Genomic DNA, 23157 nt, shown 5'->3' on the forward strand with positions numbered 1-23157 from the left:
GTGCCCCCTAACCCTGCCCGTCTCCCTGAAGCGGAGACGGGCAGTGACACGCAGCATCCCCGCCGAGAGACTGGGATGCGTGTGCATGTGAGACGCATGCACGTCCCAGTTCAGTGAAGCCCCTGCTGCCGGCGCTCTACAGTGGGGAGGGTCTGGTGAGCCCCGGCCAAGGATGGCAGGGGCTCCATCTGTACATTAGTCAATAATGTTATGCAGGAGAAGCGGGACCTGTTATTTGAGAAGCGCTAAGGGGGGTTTAGTAAATCTGCACCAAAGTCACTTAAATTGTTACTCTTCTCCCCACTGATGGATTATGTTAGGAGAACAACTGTTTATTTCTATTTGATTTATCGTCTCAGTACCTCTCTTCCCACAGCCCTGACAAGGCTAGCAGGGGTCAGATTGTCTTTAGTATTCCCCTTGTATAACACACACACACCGGGTAAACCAATTGATATACCAGATAACCCTGTCCATCTGCATGATCCTTGCGAGACTGCCCGGCAATCACCACACTGATATTATTAGAGTATATCCTTATGAATGTAACTCTCCACTCTACAGCAGCTATTTATGCATCTGAAATTAAAGGTCACTATATAATAAATAAAAAATATAAGCTGCGTCTACATATGTCCATTATACACAGCAGCTCTAATGCATTGTTAACATTACTTTAATGCAATACATACAGTATGCAGTGTGGTGTTTACTTTGCAACAGAAAACCTATTTGTTTCATTGTCTCAGTACAGTACCTTTCCCCCGCAGCCTTTACAATGATAGCAGGGGTTAGATTATCTCTAGTACACTCCCTGTACAGCATGCATACCGGGTTAGCCAATTTATACCCCTTTCCCTCTGCAGCTCTGGTAAATTGACATTTTTTTAGCCTTTTTAAATGGGTAGAGCTGCAGTGGGAAAGCTCCAGGTTGCTTTACCCGTTAACAAATACCGGTATTTGTTAAACGGGTAAAAAGCAGAGTCCTACCTGTTTAAGAGCCATATTTTTGCCAGTGGGAAAGTCTCTTAAATGGTATATAGGACTCAGGCAGTAGCTATGAGAGTGCAATGCATATGTATTGAGCCGCTCATTACATATGCACATATGTTATGAGCGCAGTGCATATGTAATGAGTCTCTTATTACATACATGCATATGTAATGAGCGGCTCATTCATATGCACTGCGCTAATTACATATGCACATATGTAATTAGCGGCTCATTACATATGCACTACGCTGTCTTATAGCTACTGTCTGTCCTGCTTTCACACTGCAAACCTGCTTGAGAACCGGTATTTATGTGCAGTGTGAAAGGGGTTTAAAACGGTAATATACAATTTTAAATACCGTTTCACAATACCGGGTCTCAAACATTTATGCAATGTGAAAGCAGCATAAGAGAACAGACAATCTTGTCCATCTGCACGATCTATAGATGGAGCGAGTTCCATCTTTGCAGGGGCTGGAGATAGATGAAGCGGAGACGGGCAGGGAGACGCTGCCCAGCCGCTGTGATACTGGGACGCATGTGGGTGTGAGACGCACGCACATCCCAGTCTCTATCGCCGGCACTCGCCAGTGCAAGGGATCTGGCGAGCGCCGGCCAAGGATGATGCACGCTCCATCTGTATGTGAGACTGCTCAGCATTCACCACATGGACATCATTATATTTGTATGATTGTGACTCTCCTTCTCACAGCAGTAACATATGCATTTGATACTGTGTATCACTTGTATCTGGTGCATACATCGTATACAGGGCAGCAAGCAGGAGGAAGAGTTTGCAGGTGCACACTAAATATAAATACTAGACCTTTTAATATCATTGCTAAATTGCCGCCCAAAGAGCGCGGGGCTCTTTGGGCTGCTGTTGCTGCGCTGTTCCATGGCATCATATCGTACATTTTCCATCACCCCTTTAGTTTGTTTAGTATATATGTAGCACCCTTCACATTTATTATTACCTCTTACTTATGTAAGTCTTATCACATATAATTTCCCTTATCCCTTTACTATCACTTTAATTTCACACCAATGTGATGCCATGGGGTGGTTCTGCTGGGCTGGGCTGGCCTGGGGGTTCCGTGCCCTGGACCTGTCTCATAGTAGTGTTAGGGACTTGTCCTATTGAGGTAACCTGGACGTGGTTCTCAGAAATGCAATATAGCAATGATATTAAAAGGTGCACCTGCAAACTCCTCCTCCTGCTTGCTGCACTACTGGTCTCAGCAGGTAGCACCTCATATGTCCAGGGTGTGCAGTTTAGGGCCCCTCCCCCTATATACAGGGCCATGTACCTGTTATATTTACCCTGTGCCATCCTGAAAACCTTTTCTGCCTTGTTAATAAACCTAAGAACTACAGTTTTTAAGTTGTCTACAGTTGTGTCCTTATACATCATTGTTACAATCATGCCAAGCTCGTCTCATCAAGCCAGGTCCCATAAGACTCTTCTACCATCTAGTGTGAATTTTTTTTAATTACAAAAATGTGTCACAATGTGACTAGGACAAACCAGAAGACTTTGCTGATTAATTTTATATGCACCACTTACTGTATCTGAGTGAGACTCGGCTTCTGAATCTGTATACAAAGTGCTACAGTACAGTGGCTGTGGCTTTTTCCCTACCAAGTTCCATTTCACTTCATGTACAAACTGAAGCATACAAGTATTGCATATCAAATTAATCAGCACTGTCTCCTGGTGTCACATTGCATTGCGACGAAGACACATCTTCAACAAAAACACAGTGACCGTGCAGCTCACTCACGCCGGGGGGGGGGGGGGGGGGGGGATTTATTAAGATGTTAATTCTATTCTGTTAATTCTATTTCAGATGAAATGTTGCTATGGGCAACCAATCAGAATCTACTTCTTATTTTTTAGCACCTTTTAGTAGATAATAGATAGACACTAATTGGTTGCCATCATACCATCTGAAATTGAACTCCCATCTTAGTAAATTTACCCCCGGGTGTCTCCTGCTGCGTGGAGTATTGAGGCTAGATGTATGAGGACACACCTGTACGATGTAGATTAACCTCCATCCATACTTGCCTACCCTCCCGCATTTAGCGGGAGGCTCCCGACTTTCAGAAGAGCCTCCCGCTGCCCCGCAAAGCCCGACAGTTCTCACGGTTTCTGGGTCCTGTCCATTAAAATATGGACTGCGCATGTGCACATCCGGAATTGGTGGGGGGCGGAACGTGCAGGGAGCACATCACAGCCGGCCACCGCGAGTTGTGGGTAGCGGAGGCCGAGCTGCGGCTGTGTGTACGCGCTGACAGGAAGCAGTCAGTCTGCACTGTAGTGTATTGGGAGGAGCAGGAGAGCCGGCAGCTAGGCCTCTGCTTTACTCCAGCTGGCCCCGCCCACCACAGTGAGTTCCATGCATCAGGCCTGCTGCCAGCTCTTCCTTTCCTTCCTTCCTTCCTTCTCAGCCTGCAGTGATCTGCCTCCCCCTCCACACTGCCGGGATCCTGCACCCCCAGTCAGGAGTAACACAGCCAGGTTAGTGCTGTGTGTGCACTGGGGGCTGCCTGTATGTAATGTGTGCGTTTGGAGAGGGAGGGTGGTGGGAGCTGCATAGTGTGTGCATGGCTGCAATATAAGGGGAATGAGGGGGGGGGGTATATGTAATGCAATTTAGTGGTGTATGTCCTGGGGGAGTAGGGGCAGTGTGTAATATACAGTAGTGTCTGTACTGAGTGTAATAACATATGGTGTAGTGTATATTGTACTATGCAGAGGCAGAACTCTGGGAGGCAAAGGAGTCATCTGCCTCCGGGCTCCTGCTCCCAAGGGGGCACCTCTCTTCCCCATCAAGTTTAAATCAGTAAATTGAAAGCAGTTGATATTGCTAATGTGGCTGACTCCCCCTTCTAACATCATTTTTGCAAGTATCACACCCTGGATAAACTTGGATGAACTTACGCCACTGGTACTATGGGATTGTGTACAATGTGCTGGGTGTAATGTGGGGGTGGGGCCATGTATAACGTTGTTAGTGTTAAGCAGTGCTGTGTAACGTAGCTGGGATGTCAGTGTGTAGCCCTGCTGTGTAAGTAGCTCAGATGTCAGTATGTAGCCCTCCTGTGTGATGTCAATTATCGGCCTGCTATGTGATTTCGGGATGATGCTGTGTAATGTAGCAGAGATATCATATTAAAGGCGCTTGACTCCGATGATGATGGATTGAATGGGGGAAAAAGAATATATAGGACAAAATGTCAGTGGATTCTTGTTCAGAACCGTAACTATATCAGTCCACAAGACAGGTGATAGGGATGCGTACTTTTTACTCACAATTGGAGTGGTATGTGTACTCCTATCTGGGTTTCTTTATGACGGGATCTGTGATTGAAGCGTGTCCCTGTCAAAGTGTCCCTCGTTGTGGGTATCGTGCAGATTAAATGAAAAAAGAACCGTGAGTAAATGGTTTGTAATGGGAATCGGCTATATGGAGGATAGCGGGAACCAATATTGCGTACCAGACTTACTAAGAAACATGTAATCACGTGTGCATAAAGGTTTCTTTTTTTACAGGATCACCAAAATTGTGAGGATCTGCCAGTAGTATATATGCGTACCGTACTTACGGTGCATAACACGGTCATACTCCTATCTGGGTATCTTTTAAAAAGACGATCTCCTCTGTAAGCTCTCATAAGCTGGCTCTAGTCTCAAGCAGTGCATGCAAACAGAGGATGAAGACCGTCTTAATGTAGGATAGTGCTTTAATTGCTAAAAAGCCAATTTTAACACAAGTGAAAAGAATAAAAATAAAATACCTGAAAAATGACCTTATAACAATAAGGACATCACATAAAGAATATTGGGGCTCAGTCACTCTGCTTGCCAACGCGTTTCGACAGACTCAGCTGTCTTTTTCAAGGCTACAGAGTGACTGACACTGTGCCTGGTTTTATACTATACTGGGTGAGTGGCTTAGTGACGCACTTCCGGTTTGGATTTTATGTGTAAATGAAGTATTTCTACAAAGATTGGGCATTGCCTCTTAGGCTGATAAGCACCACGCTACTATAGGGAATCCAACAAATTGATTTATGGTCCCTTTAGTGGTCCCAATATATTAGAACGGGTACCGCCGTCTGTTAACTTCCGGTCTATGAGACGCACGGAAGTAACGTACGTCACCTGTATGAACCGCACGTTCCGTTCTATGACTCCGGAACTAACGTGTGGTTTCTATGTGGAACGCAAACTTCGTTCCTTCCTTTATACTGGAACGCAAACACGTTTACATAGCGATGTTGCTGGGTATAGGTCACGCCTTCAGTCCTGTCGTTTCTTAGATATAAGAAACGCAGACTCTATATCCTTTATTCAGAATATAGGTGAGATGGGGCTTTATGTTAAACCTATATTTTATGTAAACATAACACATTAGTAAAGTGCATTAGTGAACGTAGCAAAATAGTAAAGTGCATTTAGCTAAATAATAAAAAAATGATCTAAAGTGCATTCGAATATTAAAAAAAATTGCTATCACCCAGTATGTATAGCTCCTTACAGGATATATCATAAACATTTAAAAACAATTAAAATTGTTTTATTTGACATGCAATATAAAAGGTATAAAAAAATTTAAAAGGCTGTAGCCCCGTAAAATCTAAGATAAAAACCATTTAAGTTCAAATTCATGATTAAGACCATTGGGTGCCAGTGAGTTTAGGTCATAAATCTAGCGCATCTCTTTTTTTGCCAACTGGATATCTCTATTTTTATGACGCCAATCTGTTTTGACCCACTCTAGTGCCCAAAAACCAGTCAGGTGTTTACAAGAGCTTTCATGTTTATCTCTAAAATGTAATGAAAATGGGTGGTCCGGGAATCCTTTTTTGATGTTTCTTACATGCTCTGAGAGGCGGGTTTTTAGGCTTCTGGTAGTCTTGCCTACATATAGTTTATCACATGAACACCTAATTGCATAAATAACATATGTCGATTTACATGTGACAAACTGTTTATATTTAAAAACCCGGTCGTTCAATTTGACTTCTGCATATTTGTTGCAAGGGGCGGGGCATACCTTGCACATGGAGCAGTCACCGCAACGATAAAAGCCCTTGTTACGGATAAAGCCACCTACTGGTTTCTCTATGTAGGCACTAGAGACCAATTGGTCTCTAAGGTTAGGGGCCCTTCTGTATATAAATTTGGGCCTCTCTGGTAATATATTAGTCAAGACTGGGTCTTTTAGGAGTAGATCCCAATTCCTTTTAAAGATCGTTTCCACTGATTTGTGGTATCCAGTGTATTGAGTGTTAAATGCTAATTGATGTTTATCAGCATTTGTGCTGGAGAGTTGAAGTTTAGTTTCTAGAAGTGTCTCCCGTTTAACGTTTTTTGTTTCCTCTAGAGCTTTATTGAGTAGGGCTGGTTTATATCCTTTTCTCAGGAATTTAGTGGTCATCACTTCTGCACTTCCATCGAAATCATTGGTCTTAGAACAATTCCTTTTTAATCTGATATATTGTCCCTTAGGGACGTTAGTAAGCCAACTATTTAGATGGTTGCTACTGGGATCTATATAGGTATTTGAATCAGATGGTTTGGTATAATTCGCGGTTTCTAGTTTGTTGTTGTCTATATAGATCCGGTACTTGTTTCCTATCTGGGCGCCCACTAAGTTAATTGCGCACCATGCTATTCTCCGTAGAGAAATCGGATCGCATCGCATCGTACACATACACGATATTGAACGATGAGATGCGATGCGATGCGATCCGATTCGATTTCCCATAGGAAACAATGTTAAATGGCTCAATTTAGCCAAATTATCATAGGAACAATAGTAAATGGGCCAAAAACACCCCTGAACATTGAAATGTCCCCCCAAAAGTAGTTGACGCCACCCCGCCATCAACGTGAACCCGAAGCGTGGCGAGCGCAGCGAGCCCGCGAGGGGCCGCGGTACGCGTCCTCCGACCTTTTCATGCCCTACTATCCACGTCGGCGTGGAGTGAGAATAGAATAGTGTGGCGAGCGCAGCGAGCCACCGAGCCCGAAGCGTGGCGAGCGCAGCGAGCCCCGCGAGGGGACGCGGATACCTTCACAGGTAAACGCGTCCCTTCGCGGGCTTCCCAGGTGTCCGCGTCGCCCGCGAGGGGACGCGTATAACTGTGAAGGTATCCGCGTCCCCTCGCGGGGCTCGCTGCGCTCGCCACGCTTCGGGCTCGGTGGCTCGCTGCGCTCGCCACACTATTCTATTCTCACTCCACGCCGACGTGGATAGTAGGGCATGAAAAGGTCGGAGGACGCGTACCGCCGCCCCTCGCGGGCTCGCTGCGCTCGCCACGCTTCGGGTTCACGTTGATGGCGGGGTGGCGTAAACTACTTTTGGGGGGACATTTCAATGTTATGGGGTGTTTTTGGCCCATTTACTATTGTTCCTATGAGAATTTGGCTAAATTGAGCCATTTCACATTGTTTCCTATGGGAAATCGAATCGGATCGCATCGCATCGCATCGCATCGTTCAATATCGTGTATGTGTACGATGCGATGCGATCCGATTTCATTACGGTGCCGTACGTAGAAAACCTGGGCGCCCAGATAGGAAACAAGTACCATAGATCCTTAGATCCAAAAAATTCACCTCTTTTTTGTTTATATTGAATGTAAGATGAATGTTGAGTGTATTGGAGTTAAGGAACTCGCAGAAGTTATTAAGGAGATCCATATCGCCACGCCATATGAACAAAACATCATCGATGTAGCGCCACCATTGGACCAGGTTTGCCGCCCAGCCATGTCCTTGCCATACCATTTGATCTTCCCACCTGGCCATGAAGATATTGGCATAGCTGGGGGCAAACCTGGTCCCCATGGCGGTCCCCACATCTTGCACATAAAAGCTTCCATCAAAGTTAAAATAATTATTTCCGAGTATATATTCAATACCCTCTACAATAAAAGATTGTAACTCGTTTTCCATGTTGGTCTTTTCCAGAGTTTGTTTGATAGCAGATATCCCATTACAGTGCTTTATAATTGTGTATAGGGATGTTACATCTGCGGTCACTAAACATAAATTCTCATCCCACATTACCTCTTTTAATTTATTAAGTACATCCTTTGTGTCTTTTAAGTGTGACCTATTTTCTGTCACTAAAGGTTGTAGGTGGTGGTCGATGAATGCAGATGGATTTGCAGAAATGCTATTCGTACCAGCAATAATTGGTCTGCCAGGGGGGTTTGTAGTGCTTTTGTGAACTTTTGGCAATAGGTATAGTACTGGTATTGAAAATTCACTATTAACCAGAAAGTCTGAAGTCTCCTTGTTGATGGTTCCATTTGCAACATATTTTTCAATAAGAGTTTTTAAGCTTGTGAAAATTTTGTTGGATGGATCAGAACGAAGTTTATGATATGTTTGTCCATCATTGAGTTGTCTTAGGACTTCATTTACATACATACTTTTGTTTAAAATAACAATCCCCCCCCCCCCCCCCTGTCAGCTGGTTTTATTATTATTTCGGTATTTTTCTGCAATCCTTCCAACGCTTCCCTCTCATTTTTGGTCAAATTATGTTTATGGGAAGGGAGATTATTTTTAAGTTGGTTAATTTCTTCATTAATGATTTTATGGAAGGCTTCTATGAAGCATCCCTTTACATGCTGAGGATTAAATGTAGAGGGTTTTTTAAAAAGATTAGGTGTATATGTATCAGAATTCTCTGATGGATCTTTGTTCGCAAAGAACTTTTTCAAGGTTAATTTGCGTACGAATTTATTTATATCAATATATAAGTCAAAGAAGTTGAGTTGATTGCTGGGGGCAAACTTCATGCCCTTTTGCAATACGGATTCTTCTTCCTTTGATAGCACGTGATCGCTCAGATTAAAATTTTTTGTTAGAGTTTCTGGTTCGATCATGGTTTCTGCAAATTTAGGTGTTGGTTTTTTGTTACGCATTCTTTTGCGTTGTCCACCTCTTTTTCCGCGTGTCGTTTTTGATGGTTGGTTTAGATCTATGGTCTCCGCCATGGTGGGCAGGGACGCTCTAAAAAAGAGGAGGAATGGGGAGTGTCTGGTGGATTATCTAGAGCATCAAATCTGTTATTTGTGACTAGATTTTCTGTCCAATCATTTTGTCTTCCCCTGAATGTGGGTCTTTGTCGTTCTGGGTATACATTATCATGTTTACGGCTATCCCAATTTCTAAAGGTGATTTTTGGATAATTCCAATTCTCATTTCTCCTATTTGTTTGAGAATGTTGAGGCGTTATAATTTTGTCTTGGTTGTGTTTCGCAACCTGACTATATAAAGGTTTGTTTTCGGTTTGAGGGTTATAATGCTGTTTTTTAGAATACATTTTCTTTGGAGTTCTATAAGTTTTCTGTACGGGTCTAGGTTTGTGAGCTATATCTGGTGGCCCTGGACCAGGGCTCCCAGATTCTGCTTCTTCTGTACCTTGTTCCCTTATTTTAAGGTCCCTCAAAAATGTATTTTGTTTTTTGGCCATCAGCGTCTTTTCATTGCTTTTTATTTGGTTTCTTGTCCTTTTCCTCTAGATCTTTAAATTCCTTTTGGTCTTTAAAGGGGTCTAGGAGTGGTTTTAATTTTTGAATTTCCATATCTAGACTTTCCATCTCATGTTTCCTTTCTGATATTATTAACTCCATTAGTGAGGTGGAACATGTGTGTAATATTTTATCAAGATTGCAGAAAAATACCGAAATAATAATAAAACCAGCTGACAAGGGGGGGGGATTGTTATTTTAAACAAAAGTATGTATGTAAATGAAGTCCTAAGACAACTCAATGATGGACAAACATATCATAAACTTCGTTCTGATCCATCCAACAAAATTTTCACAAGCTTAAAAACTCTTATTGAAAAATATGTTGCAAATGGAACCATCAACAAGGAGACTTCAGACTTTCTGGTTAATAGTGAATTTTCAATACCGGTACTATACCTATTGCCGAAAGTTCACAAAAGCACTATAAACCCCCCTGGCAGACCAATTATTGCTGGTACGAATAGCATTTCTGCAAATCCATCTGCATTCATCGACCACCACCTACAACCTTTAGTGACAGAAAATAGGTCACACTTAAAAGACACAAAGGATGTACTTAATAAATTAAAAGAGGTAATGTGGGATGAGAATTTATGTTTAGTGACCGCAGATGTAACATCCCTATACACAATTATAAAGCACTGTGATGGGATATCTGCTATCAAACAAACTCTGGAAAAGACCAACATGGAAAACAAGTTACAATCTTTTATTGTAGAGGGTATTGAATATATACTCGGAAATAATTATTTTAACTTTGATGGAAGCTTTTATGTGCAAGATGTGGGGACCGCCATGGGGACCAGGTTTGCCCCCAGCTATGCCAATATCTTCATGGCCAGGTGGGAAGATCAAATGGTATGGCAAGGACATGGCTGGGCGGCAAACCTGGTCCAATGGTGGCGCTACATCGATGATGATTTGTTCATATGGCGTGGCGATATGGATCTCCTTAATAACTTCTGCGAGTTCCTTAACTCCAATACACTCAACATTCATCTTACATTCAATATAAACAAAAAAGAGGTGAATTTTTTGATGTGTAGACTCTCAAAAACATTTTAAATATTTTTTTCATGCCGATTTCCAATAGGTTTTCATGAAGTTCCATAGCAATGGCTTCTGAATTGCTTAAGTTAGTTGTAATGTTTGTGTACTAAAATATATCTCAAATGACCATACTGTAGTCCCATGTAGTGCAAAAGTGAGCAGTACATAATTACACAATACAAGTTGAGTATCCCTTATCCAACATGCTCGGGGCCATGAGCATTTTGGATAAGGAATTGATAGGGATTTCGGATTTTTTTTTATATGCTTACTTGGTCTCCTGGCGGTGCCCCCGATGGTCTACAATGTCCCCTGGCATCCACGGCTGCCATCGGAATCCTCTTCAGCTGCATCCCCGGTCCCAAAGACACTTTGCACGGGTGCCCCAATGACATCACCGGCGTACTCGTGCCTTGGGCAGGGGATGCCCCTGAAGAGGATTCTGATGGCTACTGTGGACACTGGGGGATGAGGTAAGTATAAAAAAGGTGCAGGGGGGTGAAAAAAAAAACCCCGAAATTTTCTGAATATTTTGGATAAAAGATGTACGGATATGGGATACTCAACCTGTATTATATATTTTATTTTTAAAACTACTATTTATTTTTTATTCCTAGAGAAACCACAATAAGAAGCTTGTGCATTCCAGATTTTCCAGAGCCTGCAGACCTGTTCTGGAAATACCTGGATCTATCTACTTTCCTGCTTCTCTACTTGTTGCCTCTTCTTATCATCACAATCACATACAGCCGCCTGGCCAAGAAGTTGTGGATGAGAAATGCCATTGGTGACATCACCACGGAGCAGTACATTACACATCGCAAAAACAAGAAGAAAAGTATAAAGATGTTGGTCTTGGTTGTAGTTGTGTTTGCAGTTTGTTGGTTTCCATTAAATTGTTATGTGGTTCTTATATCCAGCTTGGGCATCAAGACTAAAAATGCCCTCTACTTTGCATTGCACTGGTTTGCAATGAGCAGCACCTGCTATAACCCATTTATATACTGCTGGCTAAATGATAGCTTTCGTCTGGAGCTAAAATCTCTTCTAAACATGTGCAAGCAGGTTCCACATCATCATGACAATGCTCTTCCACCTGTTATTATTCCCTTTCGAGAAGCCTGGGTAGAGCAGGCCAGCTACAAGCAAGGTCCATCCTCTCAAAGCATTAGGTCCACAACCAATGTTCAGACTGTTAACACTGACCTGTAAGTCCATACTGCAGCTGAGCATTCTTATAGAAAAAAATAAATGTGCAAAATGATGTTCCCATTGCCATTCTGTCTCCATGTATAACTGGCATTTATCATCTGCAATCAGAACCTTATATTGGAAACAGAAATATTAGTATTTATATTTGAGTTTTTGACAAAGGATTTTTGTCTCCTAAATACAAAATACAAGACTCATGGTGACTTTGGGGTGATTCACATCGGTTTGCAAAGCACATTTGGTTTGCTAATGGACAAAACTGTGTCCCTTATTCTGATCGGTACGGCCGAATCTGAATATGCGGCCAGGACCGTGCGTCTGAAACCCCGCCTTCCATACCGATCGCCAACTCCATCCGAACGCGGTAACAAGCTGTCCGAACGGACCGCACGTGTATTTCTCATGAATACACCTCCTCCATCTCAGGGAACCTCCCCCATCATTCGATGGTCGCAGAACCGAGTGGACCGAGTGGCCAGGCAGCTCCCGCAACCTCAGACCACACGGGCATTTCTCCATGCAAAAGCAGGGATCTGGGCGGGCAGCTGACATCCGGCAATGTCATATGTCCGCCCCCTACACGTGCATCACGACTGCATTACCATACGTACGCCCAGCGTTTGCATGGGAACGCCCATGAAATGCGGGGTGTAAACATATGGTAATGAGCCCAAATAGCCCTTCACGCCCCTCTCCACCCCCTGTTCGTAGTTTACACATTTCATGCGGAATTTGGACGTGCGTTCTGTTCACACATGCGCAGAGACGCCTCTGCACATGCGCAGCCACAAAACATCGGCGGGCCGAACGCACGCGGACATTACCGCACCAACCAGAATAAGGGCCAATGTGCACTGCTGATGTAACATTTGCAGAGAGTCAGATTTGTGTGGGGTTTGTACTTCACACTGATACATATAGTGCAGTGTAAAAATAAAGTAGCCAGTGTTTACCCTGCACAGAAAAAAAATAACTCACCCAAATCTACCTCTCTTTTATGTTGCATTTGCCACACTTGTAGTTTTGTCCATTAGCAAACCAAATGTGCTTTGCGAGCCAACCTGAATCACTCCCTTTTTTAAATTCCTGTGGTCAAGGTTCACAGTTTTAGTTTTCGCCGTTTGAGTGGAATCTGATTTTGATAATAAACATCTAAAAAAGAAGCATCCATGATCTGACTGAAAAGTGATATAAAATAAAAAATCTGGTCATTAAGTACAGTTACAGCGATACCTCCCAACTTCTTGAAGGAAGTGGGACCCATGCGACCGTGCCAAAGAGGTGTGGTTTATGGAAATAAGGGGAGTGTCATACTCGTATGATGTGGACCTTGGCAACGCCCCCTTTTCACCCTCTGTATTGCTGAATAGACGCAGGGCCGGTGCAAGGGTTTGTGGCACCCTAGGCAAAATTCTGTGCACCTCTTCAGAGCCCCCCCCCCCCCCTACTGCCCCCCCCCCCCCCCCCACCTCAAATGTGTAACGGCAGTGGGTAAAATCCAGGATGCTGGCCGGGGAGGAATCGGTGCTGGACAAGCTGTCCGAGGGAGTGACGGCCGGGAGAGGTGTCCGGGGGCTCCGGCCTATGGGAGCGTACAGCGGAGCTGCACTACAGGTGACAGGAGCAGGCCGGAATCGCTATGCCATTGGGTAGCTTGAGGGTGGGTTGTGGCAGGTCGCCGTTGATCTCCCGTCCCTGGCCTCCTCCTCTGCTTCATCCCCTTCCTCGGTCAGGTCCTCCCCACAGCAGTAGAAGGCAGGAGGACTCCCCTGGCCGCCGATATCCTCCGGGCCAAACATTTGCTGCGCCTGGTCACCCTCAGCCTAAAGCAGCTGCTGATGCTGACAGGCCGGCCCCGGGAGCAGTGAAGCAGGCGCCACCTGGTCCAGGTGATGGGCACCGTGGTGGGGGTGGCTACAACCTGCTGCACAAGTGTCTCCCCTGCCAGGACCCATTATATTGAATTGTTGGGCTGAAGAAGCTGCCTAAAGCTGCCTAGTGGTAGCACCGGCCCTGAATAGACGCTGTGCACATGCGCACAGCGTCTATTCCTTCAGGCTGGGGGGGGGACTCCCAACTTCCTCCCCCCCCCCCTGCCGCGGGATACTGCCTACCCCGGGAGGGACGTGGGACGGTCCTGCGAAAAACAAGATTGTTGGGAGGTATGATTACAGCAAGTATTATTACTGTTGTGCTATAACAAATATTTTAACATACATACATTATACACAACTTCATGTACTGTATTCCAGGCCTTATCATTTAATTTAATTCACTATTGCTACTACTTGAAATTATGTAAATTGTTGAAAGTTATGTTTTTTTTTTTATATTGAATGTAGCACTGGTGCAACATATACCCCGTTCTCACCGCAGCTATAACACGGTATATTTACATTTTTTAAGTGTTTCAAACCGGTTCTAGCTGCAGTGTGAATTTACCAGTTACAGAATACCTGTATTTGAAAACAAGTAAAAAGGAGGATCCTACATGGTTCTGAGCCGTTTCATTGTGCAGTGTGAAAGGCTCAGACCCAGTATTTACAACACATGACTCTTCAAATGGAGGTGATAGGCTGTCTCCCTGCCTGATGTCACATGCATAAACAATGTAATAACAGTGCAGTACAGTGGAAGAGTGCATTTTGTCATGGCTAATTTGAGTGATGAGGAGGTAAAGGAACTGCTCAGGATCAGAGGGGATGAAGAAATATCCAGACAAATGACAGGGACAGTGAAGGAAGCAGTCATATACAAGAACATTGCAAAGATGCTTACAGCCTCTGCGTTCCAGCGTACCACACAACACATTATTAATAAGTTGAAGGCCCTTAAACTGAACTTTCATAAGGTCCACATCCATAACAGAAATAGGAGTGGAGCTGCCCACTCAGAGCTGGAGCTATAGAGTGGCAGTACGAGCAGTGTTCAACCATATTTGGCCACACAGTACTTACCACACCGGTGAGCTTATCCTCCAGCATAGCAGCGGTTGAAACAAGGCAGGTAGCAGCAGAAACAAGCCAGGCCTTTGTTGCTGAATCCTTGTGCGTTATAAATCCACTGCCACTATCCCAGTCCCCACCATCGTCACCGCTCCTACTTAATGAGGATACGCAACGGATGCAAACCGTAGTGCCTGATCCAACCATAGTCCCTGAGCCAACTGATAAAGAAGGCATCGCAAACATACCCAATGTAACAGCCGAAGACACCCAGGCTGGGACCAGTCAGATGTGCCTGATTGCAGAAATGACACCCTTACGTGGGAACAGTAAGTACAACAATTCAAAAGACATTATTAACATAAACTACTAGTGTAAACTAACTACTAACGCAAACTAAGATCAATTATAAACATAACTACATTAAATATTAACTTTTACTATATGATAAATGTACTCAGTGGGAGGAGGCCACAAACACGTTTGCAACCACTTCTGCTTTTTTATTGTATTCTTGAAAAGTACAGCATTATTTGTATTTATTTTTGCTGCAGTCTACAATGTGTCCACAAGTAGACGCAGTCCCAATAAAACAGAACAACCTGCTAGAATTATGACAACTGTACTGGCTGAGAAACATGAGCAGATGGACGCTGCCATGGCAGCTCGAGAGGATGCCCGTCTAGAGCGCTATTTGCAGGCACAGCAAGACAATAACAATACCTTAATGTCCCAAATTAATATGGATACAAGGGAATGCCTGAGGGAAATGCAGAAATGATAAATAACACACCAGAGGGAAATGCAGGAATTCCAAATGACATGCCATAGGGAAATGCAGGAATTCAGTATGGCACATCAGAGGGAAATGCAGGAATTCAGTATGGCACATCAGAGGGAAATGCAGGAATTCAGCATGGCATGTCAGAGGAAAATGCATGAATTCAGCATGGCACGTCAGAGGGAAATGCAGGAATTCAACATGGCATGTCAGAGGGAAATGCAGGAATTCAGCATGGCAGGTCAGAGGGAAATGCAGGAATTCAACATGGCACATCAGAGGGAAATGCAGGAATTCAACATGGCACGTCAGAGGGAAATGCAGGAATTCAACATGGCACGTCAGAGGGAAATGCAGGAATTCAACATGGCATGTCAGAGGGAAATGCAGGAATTCAACATGGCAGGTCAGAGGGAAATGCAGGAATTCAGCATGGCACGTCAGAGGGAAATGCAGGAATTCCACATGGCACGTCAGAGGGAAATGCAGGAATTCAGCATGGCAGGTCAGAGGGAAATGTAGGAATTCAACATGGCACGTCAGAGGGAATTGCAGGAATTCAACATGGCACGTCAGAGGGAAATGCAGGAATTCAACATGGCACCTCAGAGGGAAATGCAGGAATTCAACATGGCACGTCAGAGGAAAATGCAGGAATTCAACATGGCACGTCAGAGGCAAATGCAGGAATTCAACATGGCACGTCAGAGGGAAATGCAGGAATTCAACATGGCACGTCAGAGGGAAATGTAGGAATTCAACATGGCACGTCAGAGGGAAATGCAGGAATTCCACATGACACGTCAGAGGGAAATGCAGGAATTCAACATGGCACATCAGAGGGAAATGCAGGATTTCAACATGGCACATCAGAGGGAAATGCAGGAATTCAACATGGCACGTCAGAGGCAAATGCAGGAATTCAACATGGCACGTCAGAGGGAAATGCAGGAATTCAACATGGCACGTCAGAGGGAAATGTAGGAATTCAACATGGCACGTCAGAGGGAAATGCAGGAATTCCACATGACACGCCAGAGGGAAATGCAGGTATTTCTGAAGTCATTATTAGAAAGATTCGGTACTTGTGTACTTTCACGGCTCCCATCGCATGCCATCGCATGCCATATGTAGTGGCATGCGATGCGATTTTCCCGTGTTTTTATGCATTTTTTATAAAATCGCATGCGATCTGATGCGATGCGATGTCATTTTTCACAGAAATTATGGACATGAGTTGAAATCATGTAAAATGCACCCCAAATGTCATTTTTCACACTGTACCACCCCCACTATCAACGCCAACCCGAAGCATGGCGAGCGCAGCGAGCCTGCGAGGGGCGGCGGTACGCGTCCACGACCTTTTCATACCCCCACTATCCACGTCGGCGTGGAGTTGAGAATAGAATGTGTGGCGAGCCCGAAGCGTGGCGAGCGCACGCGGATACCTTCACAGGTATCCGTGTCCCCTCGCGGGCTTCACCGGTATCCGTGTCCCCTTGCGGGGCTCGCTGCGCAGGCCACGCTTCGGGTTCGGTGGCTCGCTGCGCTCGCCACACTTTCTATTCTCAACTCCACGCCGACGTGGATAGTGGGGTTATGAAAAGGTCGTAGGACGTGTACCGCCGCCCCTCACGGGCTCGCTGGGCTCTCCACACTTCGGGTTGGCGTAGATAGTGGGGGTGGTACAGTGTGAAAAATGACATTTGGGGTGCATTTTACATGATTTCAACTCATGTCCATAATTTCTGTGAAAAATGACATTGCATCGCATCAGATCGCATGCGATGCGATGCAATTTTTCCCTGTACGATGCCCAACGTGGGAGCCGTCATAGTACACAAGTACCAAAGATTCTTCCCAAACATGGAACATCCACACATAATACCACCTCAGCAACCAACTACAAACATCCCTCAACACTATCCACACTATGGGCCTTCCTCCTACTATGACCATACCCAACCTCAACACACCCTACCTCACTATAACCCTCCTCAATATAGCCATGCACCACAAACCCACCCTCAATATATCCCACCTGGATCTGTCCACCCTTCACATACACAACCACCCCCGGAAAGCGATACAACTCCAGATGCTCCTATTTTCAGGATTTTACCTTCAGAGTTTAATGCAAGTATATTTTATACAATGTTGTATTATCTTTATACTGTTAGGGGGTCTGCGCATTCGTGAATATGCGCATGTGAAGACCCCCTGTGCAAATTCCTTTGGTAAATATAACACTCGCTAAGGCATTTGCATGGACAGGGGAGAGAGGGGCGGGCATTGGGTTGCATCAGAACGCACAGGGTTTTATGGGCATACCCGTGAAAATGCTGGGCGTTTCCCTGGGAACGCAGGTGTGGCGTTGCCTGTTTGGGGTGGGAAAGGGAATGAGTTCTCCTGCATATCCCCTCGCATGCTAGAGAGGAGATGCAGGTGGTGTAGGCAGCGGGGGGCGGACAGTTCAATGGGGCGGCAAGAGGCACTAAACTGTTTGCTAGGCTGCAAGTATATGCAGCCTAGCAAACAGGTGTGAAACAAATGGGTAAAATTTGGTATGTAAGAACTAATTAATGATACTTTATAATCAAGAAAATTATATATTTTTTTTAGATTTTAGAAATTTTAAGCATAAAACTGTAATAAGGAAAACAGTACATAACACAAAGCAATCATAGTCCACTGGGTTGTAAATTAAGCTGTAAGGGCAAATGCTTTAATAGTGCAGTTATAGGAGGGAAGTCTAGAACTGAGGCAATGCAGCAGAGATTGATGACTGAATGGAACCAGTAGAAGGCAGCTGGAATTGGTGATGTCTCTGGAATGGACTGGAACTGTTGATGTCTCTGGACCAGACTGGAACTGGTAATGTATTTGGGTGCTGAGCTGGGGACCGGGTTAGCTTCAGGTGAAGTGGAAGGTTGTAATACTCTGTAATACTACCACCTGTAGCAACATTATAGGGACACACATCTGTACACACTTGTGTGTTTTTTCAGCAAACCTCAAATCTGAAATAATCTGCTGAACAAAATACGTTTGGCTGTGGAGGAAGGGGATTTATTAATTAATTTATGAATTATAATAGCAAAGAGGGGTAGATTAAAAGTGAATGACTTCATTAGAGATTTGGACAGGATTGTAATATCCCCCACCCAAAATATGGGGTTCCCCTGAAGGTATAACCTGCCATGTTCAAATAATGGAGAACAAGATGTAGAGAAGGTCCACATATAGTATTTCATGAATCATCAGCAAGCTCTTGTTCTAAAAATATGGGGAACAAATTGAGTAGGAGTTCCCCATATTTTTTAGAACCACTACCAGGTTCCACTAGCAGGGATACAATGCCACAGACTTCATAGAACATAGAATAATGCTTCCTGTGTGGTAGCATTATTACCTTTGGCTAATCAGCTAAACTCACCCAATAAAAAGGTCCCCCTCTCCAGGGTATCCAAGGCTTGAGCTCAAGGGCTCACCAGCTCAGTGGATGCTGGTTTGATAGCATTCAGTGAAAGTTAATATTTTAATAATATTGTTCTTACAGGTGGCCTACAGGTCTCATGCCAGGACATAAGAACTACTAGTGCGAGCATGCCCAGACATAAAAGGTCCACTTTCACCTTTAGTTCGCATGCAAAAGAAATACAAAAAGAAGCCATAACACTAAATATTAGTTTATTTACAAGCACTTTCACCTTTTACGAGTTGGCCTTTATGCATTTTTGCACGGACACCACCCATCCACTTACCCAGCACCTTCTTTCTTCATGACCTCTTCATCGCTCCTCCACCATTAGACTGACTCTTACTTCCTCAAACTGGCTATTGACATGGTGAGCCATGATTGGATCACTGTGGCCTTCTTGTTTTAAACAAAAAAGGCACAGTGGCACCAGTTTTAAAAATATAAATGCTGCTCGCTGCCAATCTCTGCCAGTAAGCTTTCCAGGCCATCTGACTTGTTCCACTACTATATCATTCACCACCCCCTCAATGCTGTCACCACCACTGTTATGCCCAATGCCTCCATGCACACTGCTTCTTGCTGCAGTGGTAAATGGTGCTGGGTGGGATCCCACTGCATCCAGCACCGCCATCATGCTGATGACATGCTGAGTTGCTGTTACTGATGCTTGATCACCTGCTCTGGACTCAGCAGCCTGAACAGCACAGAATTAGTTGACTTATCAGTGGTCAGGTCTCTCATATTTGAAAACCAGGATACCAGAAAGGCAACAAGGACCAGGTGGGTTGATCATCAGAGGGTACACACTTGTCGATTGTCAGACAGAGCAATCAGTTGGGCATCTGATCTGATGTTGATTGTGTGCCCAGCTAATGACCATAGGTCCTGCAGACTAGAAATATAGTATGCACAGCAGATCACTAGAAATAGAGAACAATGGCAGACGTCTGGATGGAAATGCTGAAACCAGTTAAAAGGGGGTAAAGCTAAGTGGAACTTTGCAGTCAGTAATTGCAAACTTTACAGACACTCAGTGGACCAGATGTATCAAGATTCAAAAAGTGATAAAGTGGAGAGTGATAAACAACCAGCCAATCAGCTCCTACCTGTCATGTTACAGGCTAGGCGTGAAAAATGACAGGTAGGAGCTGATTGGCTGGTTGTTTATTACTCTCCACTTTATCACTTCTTGAAGCTTGATACATCTGGCCCTTTAAGTGTACCTTTCTTATTACACTCTTGAGACAAGAATAACAAAGTATCTTACTGCAAACAAGAGCTTGTGTAACAGTATATCTTGTTGACTAGTTGCGCTGACCGACAAATGCCCCCCGCCACCAGCCCGCCATCAGAGATGGGCAAAACTGGGGTGGCCATGTAACATCAGCCAACTGTCCCCAGCAGGTATCACCCCTCCTGCGTTCCCAGGGGAATCCCATAACATGCTGGGCATTCTCCTGTTTCGACCCGGTGTCTTCCCCGCCCAACCCCTCTGGAGCAAACTGTTCGGCGACTGTGAAAATCGCCAAAGCTGGTCGTTCCTGGGGTTTGCACATGTGTATAAATGTGCATGCATATATGCAGACCCCCTCCATCAGAGCAGGGCCGAATTCAGCCCCGTCTGAACAAAGTTGAATTACCCTATTTTTCCTTTCTGGAATGGGTCATTTAGGGAGTTATGCACAATGTAATATAAACCCCCCTCTCCAAGGTCCTTGTCTTAAGTGCTCCAGGTCTATCCAAACCTTAATCTGGCCTAGATTATCATATGATATAGGGTGTAACATATGTAAAAGCAACTAATCAGTGTTAAAAAGTGTTATATTATTAAATATATTATATATATACAGATGTACAAAAATAGATATAGGATATGACCCTTCCCTGGCGCAATGCTGCCTCTGGTTCGTACTTGTCCCTAGTTATCACCAAATAACCAAAACAGTAACAAAGAAAATACAAGAGTGAACTTTCCAAACTTCCTGAGGCGCAACCAGTCCAGATGTTTCTCTGGCCGTCAATGTTTTGTTCAGTCTTTCTGTTGATTTATCCGATGGTTCTCAGGAAATAATTCAAACAAACAAAAAAAAACACCAATTAGATATAAGCTCAATGAAGGATAATTCGAATTCTGCTGTTTGAAGTGAAGTAAGAGGGCATTGATGGGCGTACCCTACTCACAGCGTGAATGGCACTGTATGTGCACATAGCAGGTTCTTGTCCTGTTAGTGAATTCTCTACGGACTCCTTCTTGACTCCCAGTGTTGTATATACCATAAAAAATAAAAAGTGAACAATAATGTGTGACTGTTTACTTATAATGTGAGATCCTAAGGTATATTATGGGAAAGGAATCCTGTAGGCGCACCTCACTCACTTGTAGCAAGGGAGAGGCACACATATAAAGGTTTCTTTTCCTTATTAGTGTATCTAATACAGATATAGGCGTGATGAAAAATAGTAGGCGTACCCCACTCACGGTTAGTATGAAGGTGTCTAAGCCCGTAGCGGATTCTTTGCCTTTTTTGTGTCCTTTTCAAGTGTTTGTAGTGATCAGGATTTCTCCATCCAAAGTGTATATAAATTAAGCAGAAAAAAAAAAAAACAAGCAATGTGTAGTCTCATCACAACTCCTTATACATCTGTCTCAGACCCATAAAGCAGTGAATTTTTTACCAAAAAAATATGGTGATCTAAATGTACATCCGTACTGGGACTCACACTGGGTGGTGCCTTTTACATGTGCGTAAAGGTATCTTTAAGTGCTCATGAATCTGTGAACATATATCCTTCACCGGGTAAGACAAGATTGAAGTTTTTATACCCCGTAATAGTGCGATGATCTGAAAAATGATTGTAATAGCATACCCAGACTTACGGTTGAGTAAGTCTTTCTACTCCTATAGCGTTTTCTTTTTTTTTTATGCTTAATTTATATACACTTTGGATGGAGAAATCCTGATCACTACAAACACTTGAAAAGGACACAAAAAAGGCAAAGAATCCGCTACTATTTTTCATCACGCCTATATATATGTATTGGATACACTAATAAGGAAAAGAAACCTTTATATGTGTGCCTCTCCCTTGTTACAAGTGAGTGAGGTGCGCCTACAGGATTCCTTTCCCATAATATACCTTAGGATCTCACATTATAAGTAAACAGAGTCACACATTATTGTTCATTTTTTATGATATATACAACACTGGGAGTCAAGAAGGAGGCCGTAGAGAATTCACTAGCAGGACAAGTACCTGCTACGTGCACATACAGTGCCAATTCACGCTGTGAGTAGGGTGAGCCCATCTATGCCCTCTTACTTTACTTCAAACGGCAGAATTCAAATTATCCTTCATTGAGCTTATATCTAATTGGTGTTTTTTTTTTTGTTTGTTTGATTTATTTCCTGAGAACCATTGGATAAATCAACAGAAAGACTGAACAAAACATTGATGGCCAAAGAAACATCTGGACTGGTTGCGCCTCAGGAAGTTTGGAAAGTTCACAAAGTATTTTCTATATATACTGTATACATATATACGCACACACTAGTAAGCCTGCTTGCCGCAAATGCTTCGAAAGCTAGTATGCTACCTTGTGATTGCCTCTGTGTTTGTGCATGTGTGAGAGAGAAAGAGATTTGGGGTGACATTCTATGGGATGAGATAAATGCACATTTTTTTATCTCGCACCACATCGCCGCTCTTCGCACTTTTCTAATTCGCATTTTTTGGTAATAATTTGCATATTTAATGGGATGCGATTTGGAGGCTGAAAAGTGCGATGTAGTGCAATTTGCGGCGAAGTGGTGCGATTTTATGACACAAAAAAGTGTGATTTCTTCCGCCGGTCATGTGCGAGTTTTGGACCAACCGGAGTGCGATTTAAAAGACTGTCTCCGCATGACTAAGAACCCCCTAACCTATTGGCCCACCTCTGTCCCCTCCATTATGCATCACACCCCCTATATAAAGGGGCACTGGCGCCATTTCACTCTTTGATAGGAAGTAAGGAGCATGTAGAGGAGCAGTGGCAGTGAGCAGAGGAAGAGGTGTTGGTGGTAGAGTGAGGAGTGGCATAGGGAGCAGTGGCAGAGGGAGCAGTGGCAGAGGGAGCAGTGGCAGAGGGA

At 44.0% G+C, this 23157-nt stretch overlaps 1 protein-coding gene across 1 annotated transcript in view; it reads left to right on the forward strand.

The window, feature by feature from the left end:
• The window catches only part of LOC146036598 (G-protein coupled receptor 83-like), an 89138-nt gene extending 76253 nt beyond the window's left edge, over positions 1-12885 (forward strand). The window contains exon 5 of the mRNA XM_083160543.1: positions 11226-12885. Coding sequence (XP_083016669.1) covers positions 11226-11820 — 595 coding nt within the window. The 3' untranslated portion in view covers positions 11821-12885. The remainder of the gene's footprint in view (positions 1-11225) is intronic.
• Positions 12886-23157: the final 10272 nt, after the last annotated feature.

The sequence above is a fragment of the Crinia signifera genome, chromosome 9 (genome assembly GCF_055691185.1).
Source record: "Crinia signifera chromosome 9, ASM5569118v1, whole genome shotgun sequence".
Taxonomy (NCBI): domain Eukaryota; kingdom Metazoa; phylum Chordata; class Amphibia; order Anura; family Myobatrachidae; genus Crinia; species Crinia signifera.